This window comes from Chaetura pelagica, unplaced genomic scaffold (genome assembly GCF_000747805.2).
Source record: "Chaetura pelagica isolate M959 unplaced genomic scaffold, ChaPel_1.0 scaffold655, whole genome shotgun sequence".
Lineage (NCBI taxonomy): Eukaryota > Metazoa > Chordata > Aves > Apodiformes > Apodidae > Chaetura > Chaetura pelagica.
The window spans coordinates 1,063,280-1,069,919 of NW_009953225.1; the positions used below are offsets into that span (position 1 = coordinate 1,063,280).

Below are 6,640 nucleotides of genomic sequence, written 5' to 3' on the forward strand. Positions count from 1 at the left end.
ACTCCCTCTTTCCCCTTTGCTAACTTCTATCAGTGGATGGTATGAAACTCCTAACTCTTGTCCCTTCATCACCGTTTGTCAGCGGACAGTCTGACTCTCCTCAGGAATTATCATGGGGCAGCAGCCTGCTGTGATCCTGGAGTGTTCCAAAGGCCTCACTTAATTTACAGGGTCATAGGATGACTGACTTGGGTCAGTAAATTTCCACTGTGGCCATAATTTTGATCAGGTAATCTTGGCAACTGTCAGAGTGGGCTGTGGTCAGGGCAGGAGGGCTCTCAGGTACATCTCCCAGGCAGGAGTTGCTGGTGCAGTCTAGGAGGGCCTCATTGTCCCAATTCACTGTACTTGTACCAGGACAAGGAGGTACCAGATTGTCACCAGTCACTGCTGCAGAAGACAAGGTCAGACAGTGCCAGGTTGTCCCAATCCCCTGCCCTTGGGATCAAAACCAGAACAATGTTGGGCCAACCACCCTTGTAACCACAGCAAGAACAACGCTGGTTGGTGCTGACACAGTGAGGTGGTCTCTGCCACCACAAGTCCTAAAAAGCTCAGGACACCTTTTAACTGACTATAAATACAGGAAATCCACGCTGTCTTTTTTCTATAAAACAAAAATCTGGATTTCTTAGAACTCTAAGGGACGGATATTTGAATAAAGGTCTCCAATGTTCAGAAAACTATTTCCCTTTACAAATAAAAATCCTGCCCCAAACAAAAGGCAGTCCTAAGAACTCAAAGAACATGAAAACTGAAGTTATAGTAGAAATTATTCTCCCTCTCCTACAATGATTATTACATGTCTCAAAACCAGCATATTTATACGTGCAGATTAAACAAACCTACCACATTTTGATGGTTGCATCTCAACACACTTCTGGTGCTTGTTTACATTCAGATTCTGTAGAGCAATAACCAAATCAGCTTTGCAGAATGCCTTGATGTTACTCACAATGGCTTTGTTACATAAATTTTTATCATCCCTAGGAGAAGAGAACTAATTGTTGACATAAAACTGACAATACTACACAGTCATAAATGCAATGCACCAAAAAAAATAGTCTTAAAATAAACTTATTTTGTGAGCTTCACTGGATACGAAGATTTCCTCCTCAAGCAATTAGAAACAGTTCAAGGAATTAAACCAGAAAATTAACTACAGCTGCTACTCCGAAAAAAATAGAAACATACTGGAAATATTTCAGGGTCTAGGTTTGCTTTAAAAAAAAAAAAAAGCTATAAATTCTACAGCAATGATGTCTATTTGCTATGATCTTAGAATGCAAACAAGGCAGTAATTCTAAGACAGTGATATCTTATTTGATTGCTACAATTAATCCTAATTTTCTACACCTTATTTTACTGTTCTACTGGCCAAATCATTGTCCCAGATGCCACATACTGCTCCAGCAGAACTACCATCAAGATGCAGTAAGAAGTTGGATCCTAGTACCTTCTCAAAAATGTCCATTGCTTATAATAGTAAACGATGAAGGGGTTTTCAGAAGAAAAGCCCTTCTGAGGGCACCTCCTGTTCTTTACCCAGAGAAACCTAAAATCATTAACAACAGCCCTACCAATACAGTGTACCTGTACAGACCTCAACTAAGAGAAATAACTTTTTCTGTTTTAGAACTCCAACAACATTTTTAATGATAAATTGGAATAAAAGCCTGAGAAAAATTACGCTTTAAGAAGTTTTTTAAATTGAATATTGGGTAAACTTCATTCTATTTCAGGCCCTAAGCAGAGAAGGTGATGAAGTCCACAACCTTTGTGTTCTGCTATATCTTTCTACTCTAGCTTTTAAGACAGTGATTGTTCTTCAAAAAGACTGCTCTTGAAAATAGTGTCACGAGACAAACTCACACCTCATAAAGGACTAAAAAACACACAGAACTCACGTGCAGAGTATGACAACACTTTGAGGGAAGAGGCTCTGATACTGCAGACAACACTGCAAAACACGATCGTCATTGTTCTCGTAACTCAGGCCGTCTGGAAATTCAGTGGGGACAGTGCTGAGATGTTCAGAAGTAACTCAACATCAGAAACACTTCACTGCAGTCATGGTACTGGCTGTAAATGTGGTACTGCCCAAGCTAGGATGGAGAAGTGCATGCTAAGCACAAGCCTGCTTTGAATTCCTAGGTGCTGCTCAGAGATAAAAGTAGTAACTGGATGAATGCTCTTTAAGCAATCCCCACCTCAGCAACAGATGTAGCTAAAAGTGAGAAACAACTAATAAAACAGGAAACAAAGCACTTATCTAAATAAGGTATTTGCACACTACAGCCTTGGATGTGATCTGAAGGCTGCTGTAAGCTATCAGCTAATTTTAATTAGCAAACTGCAGAGTGATGACTATTAAAATTTAGTGCTAAGTCTCACACTAGGTTAACTGCAAGGATTAAGTACCCAAAACAAATTGATTGTAAATACATTACACATTTTTTGACAAGCAAGCTGCATGGATTGCCCCCACAATTTTGGATCTTGGTTTTTGAGACACTTGTAGATGAACTGGACTGCAGGGATAGCTTTGTCCCGGACATGCTGCAACATTTTTCCTTTCTTCAAGTTGTCCAACTCTTGTAGAACGACCCAAGGAATTATTAATGCAAGTCTGCCAACTCCTAGAAGGAAAACAAAACAAAATAAAACAGAAAAATAACACAAAGACACTTTGAAAGGCCACGCAAACTACTACAGATAGCTTTTAATTCAAATATATTTACAAGCTCACACAGCTTTTTTGCCAGCAGTTTCCATATTCCCTGCTCAAGAGCAACTAGCATGAAAAAATTAATAACTGAAAAAGGCCCAGTTCCCTTTTTCTAATCTAACCTCAAACTGGTTACATGTAAAAATGACAATACTAGGCAAACAAAAGGAACAAGCCATTTTAATCAACAGAACACTTTGACAACAGTGTGTAGCAAAGCTGTAAAATATATTTGCAGCAATTAACTTCCTAACAGACTCGTAAAGCAAGGTGACAGCAGCTGAAAGACAGACTGAAAATACCTGAATGACCACAACAGTCACTGTACAAACCCAACTGTTAAAAAAAAGGTTTGTGCTTATTGTGAAAGAGCATTCCTAAGCCAGGCACAGGAAGCATGGATATTGGACCATGGTTTTATTTGTGTGCAAGTATGGTTTGAACTTTACAACTTAATTTCTGATTTTCCATTTATTTCATATATAATAATGGCTGTTCTGTTGGTCCAGCCATGCCAAACACTTCAACTGTTTCCTTTCCCATTCACATTGTAAGAACACAATAAAAAAAAAAATAATCCTTTAATATCCATTTGCTTTGTAATAAATAGCTCAGGAATCAGTAACCTTCAGAATATAATGGGTCTGGTGCAGGACCAGAAATTGGGAGCTGCAATATTCCAAAAAAAGGCATCCCACTGTACACTATGCAACACCATTCCTAATATGGACAGTCTGACATTCTCTTGAAAATTACTTAAGCCCTTATCAAAGTTGTTTTCCAGGTGGCCATAAGCACATAAGGTATTTGACTACTGTAGCCTTCAGTATGCTCTGAAGGCTGCTGTAAGCTATTAGCTAATTTTAATTAGCAAACTGCAGGATGAAGTTTGCTAATGAAAATAGTTTCTACTTGCATAGCTGAACTTTTCTTATGAGGCAGCCTATATGGGTTCACAGAACCAGCTTAAGTGTGAGCCTTCTGCCTCTGCATGAAACCTGCTGACTGTTTAAGGAGCCCAGGCTTGGTTTTCTTCATGCAACCTGAAGCTCTTAGAACACCTGGTTTTTTTATTGATCACCATGTATTCACATACCTGGTATATCCTCAGCTTTCAGGGATATGACAAACTCAAGGTGACTAATCATTATATTTGTGTCAATCACCACTAACATGTTCAGACCAGAAGTACAAGCCTCTGGGGAAGAGAAAAAATAAACCAAAAACAGTTGTGAAAGAATCAGTCGTGTGCTCTCTCCTCAAATCATTAAACAACTGTAATGACTCATTGCAAGCAGATAGGAAAGACCATTAAATCATGACGTACCAGCAGAAACATTTAAATCCTGCTCTGGAGGATCTATTTCCATACTTGTAAGTTCTCCACAAGTCTGTACTACAGGCAGGGCTATCCTCTTTTGAATACGAGCAATGTGCAAATCTTCAGCTATCTGCATCTACAATGGAAAAAATCTGCATGTGTGATACCACTTCTAAGCAATCACTTACAAGTCATTCCCAAAAAAGATACTTCTGCATTAATGCTGTTGTGTTAAAACCAACTGAAAATGAAGCATGAAAAATATTAAGTTGGTACAGAAAATGTAAAGCCACGAGAACCTTCTGCACATCCTCCACTGTAACAAGTCCCCCAGAGACATCCAAAATACAGCCTAGAAGGAAAATGTATTTATTTATGGTACCCAAAAATTTTGTTCCATTTTTTGCTCCAGACTGCAAATTTCCTCACAGGTGTTTCTTTAAAAAAGATGTCTCTTTTCCAATTTCAGAGGATGAAAAATGTGATAGCTAAAATATGTAAGCAACTATGAAGGCCCCTCACCCTGCAGAGAACAACAGAATGCAATTTTTATCTCTCAGAAAGTTCCTGATTAGCAGTACCTTTGCAAGTTTGCTTATTATTTGAAAAAAATGCTCCACATTTTTTCAAGCGCAGATGATAAGCCCACAATGCAAAATACTTCAAAAGTTCATGGAATCTTCCAGCTGCACAACCTCATGAGTTTTTAATACAACTTAGAAGTGTAAAATTAAAGCATCACTAACCTCTTGGTCTGTTTCTGCGGTCTGACTACCTTGAGGGGGTGGAAAGATTTCACAGCTCTGCAGGAAGGATTTAAAAAAATCCCCATACCATCAACAAAAAATATCAAGGAGGAATGAGGAAGAAATGATCCCCATCCCAGGGGATTTAAAATACAGCTCCTCAGTGTTAAACAACTACATTACTAACCTTCTGGGCAGGCTTTATGACCTCAACATCTTGGTAGGAGTCAGAGGTGCAGGGGATCTCAGTGTTCTAGAAGCAAAAGCAGAACATGCATCAGCCTTTTAGAGAACACAGGATATCCTCAAATTAATTGAACAGGCAACATAAAATATATTTTGATATCCATAATGAAGAACCATAATTTCAAAAGGGCTTAAGAGGATAGCTCTATTTTAAAATAAATACAGTGATTTACACAATAAGCCTATTTTTCCAGTTGCTTGAGGGTTTGTGACTATGTTACTCTTGCTCTGGGCTTCCCAGGACAAGACAGGTATGAATTTAACCCAGTTGAGTAAAACAGGCTCACTAAGAAAATTGAACAACTGAAGCATATCATACAACTGGCTGAAAGAGCTGGGACTGTTAGGCCTGGAGAAGAGAGAATCTTATAATTTCATAGAATTGAATCATAGAATCATTAAGGTTGGAAAAGACCTTCAAGATCATTAAGTCCTTATCAATGTTTATAAATATCTGATGGAAAGGTGTAAGGAAGATGGAACCAGACTTTCCATGGTGCCCAGCGACAGGATCACAGGCAATGGGCACAAACTGAAACACAGCAAACTCCATCTGAACATTAAAACCCACGCTTTTTTAAAGTGAAGATGCTTGAACAGGCTGCCTAGAGAGGTTGTGGAGTCTCCATCCTTAAGATATACAAAACCTGGCTGGACACAGTCCTGGGAAACCTGCTCTAGCTGACCTTGCTTGAGCAAGGGCTGGACTAAACCAATTCCAGAAGTGCCTTCCAGCCTCAACAATCCCACAGTTCTGTATGTAGTTACTGCCTTTGCAAACACAATGATTTGTGCTACTGTAAAGTGAACTGAAATCTCAAAAAATGCCAGGCATGTTAAACCAGCACAGCAGCGAAGTAACCAAGCTGAAGGTAAAGTTGAGGTGCAGAGTCAAACATGAGAACTCAGAAACAAATTGATTACAGCCAAATGTGAAGTTCTGCAGGAAACATCCAGATTTTGTCCTAGATCTATCACAAATTCTCCTGGCATCACTTTGCCTGCAATGAGCACCTGCTTGGCAGGGGAGTTTTCATTGGTTCAGTTCATTCATTCAAAAATGATACAACCATGTCTGCTTAAAAAACCCCTTCTGCTGACATATACCTAGATTGAAGTACCCCACACACCCCATGGCAAGGCTATGAAAGCAGATGTGCAGACAGGCCCAATCCACACGACCTTTCTTCTTCTAGCTTGTTTAACCACTTAGCAGAGCAAACACTTCAACGTGGTGTGAAGGACCAGGTATTTCCTTACACGAACATGAAATGTCCTTTGAGTCAGCCGACAAAACTGACTTAAAATGGCGTCTCCACACGGCAGGAAACCGCCTGTGTGTGTGGGGGGGCAGCTGCTGCAGGGGAGGAGCCGTGGCCAGAAGCAGGGGCGGGACTAGGTCCCGTCTGATTGGCTGAAAAGCCCGGAAATACAAAACCGGCCAATCGGGAGCACCGAAAACCCCATAAAAGAGGCAGCGCGGCACGCCCTCTCTCTCTCTCGTCCTCTCCTCGTGTTCGGGGCGGTCCTCTCCACACACTGCCTGCTGCCGCCATTTCCTGCCGCGTGCTGCCGCTGCTGGAAGCCGTGTGGCTGCAC

The 6,640-nt window shown here is 40.4% G+C and overlaps 1 protein-coding gene across 1 annotated transcript in view; it reads right to left on the reverse strand.

Annotated features, from left to right (window-relative positions):
- Positions 1-6,640, reverse strand: part of SWT1 (SWT1 RNA endoribonuclease homolog (S. cerevisiae)) — a 30,984-nt gene that overhangs the window by 18,522 nt on the left and 5,822 nt on the right. Inside the window, exons 4-10 of the mRNA XM_009997847.1 lie at positions 4,983-5,048; positions 4,796-4,852; positions 4,056-4,185; positions 3,825-3,926; positions 2,451-2,639; positions 1,908-2,001; positions 850-986 (exon numbers count right to left, since the gene is read on the reverse strand). Of these exons, the coding sequence (XP_009996149.1) occupies positions 850-986; positions 1,908-2,001; positions 2,451-2,639; positions 3,825-3,926; positions 4,056-4,185; positions 4,796-4,852; positions 4,983-5,048 (775 nt within the window). The remainder of the gene's footprint in view (positions 1-849; positions 987-1,907; positions 2,002-2,450; positions 2,640-3,824; positions 3,927-4,055; positions 4,186-4,795; positions 4,853-4,982; positions 5,049-6,640) is intronic.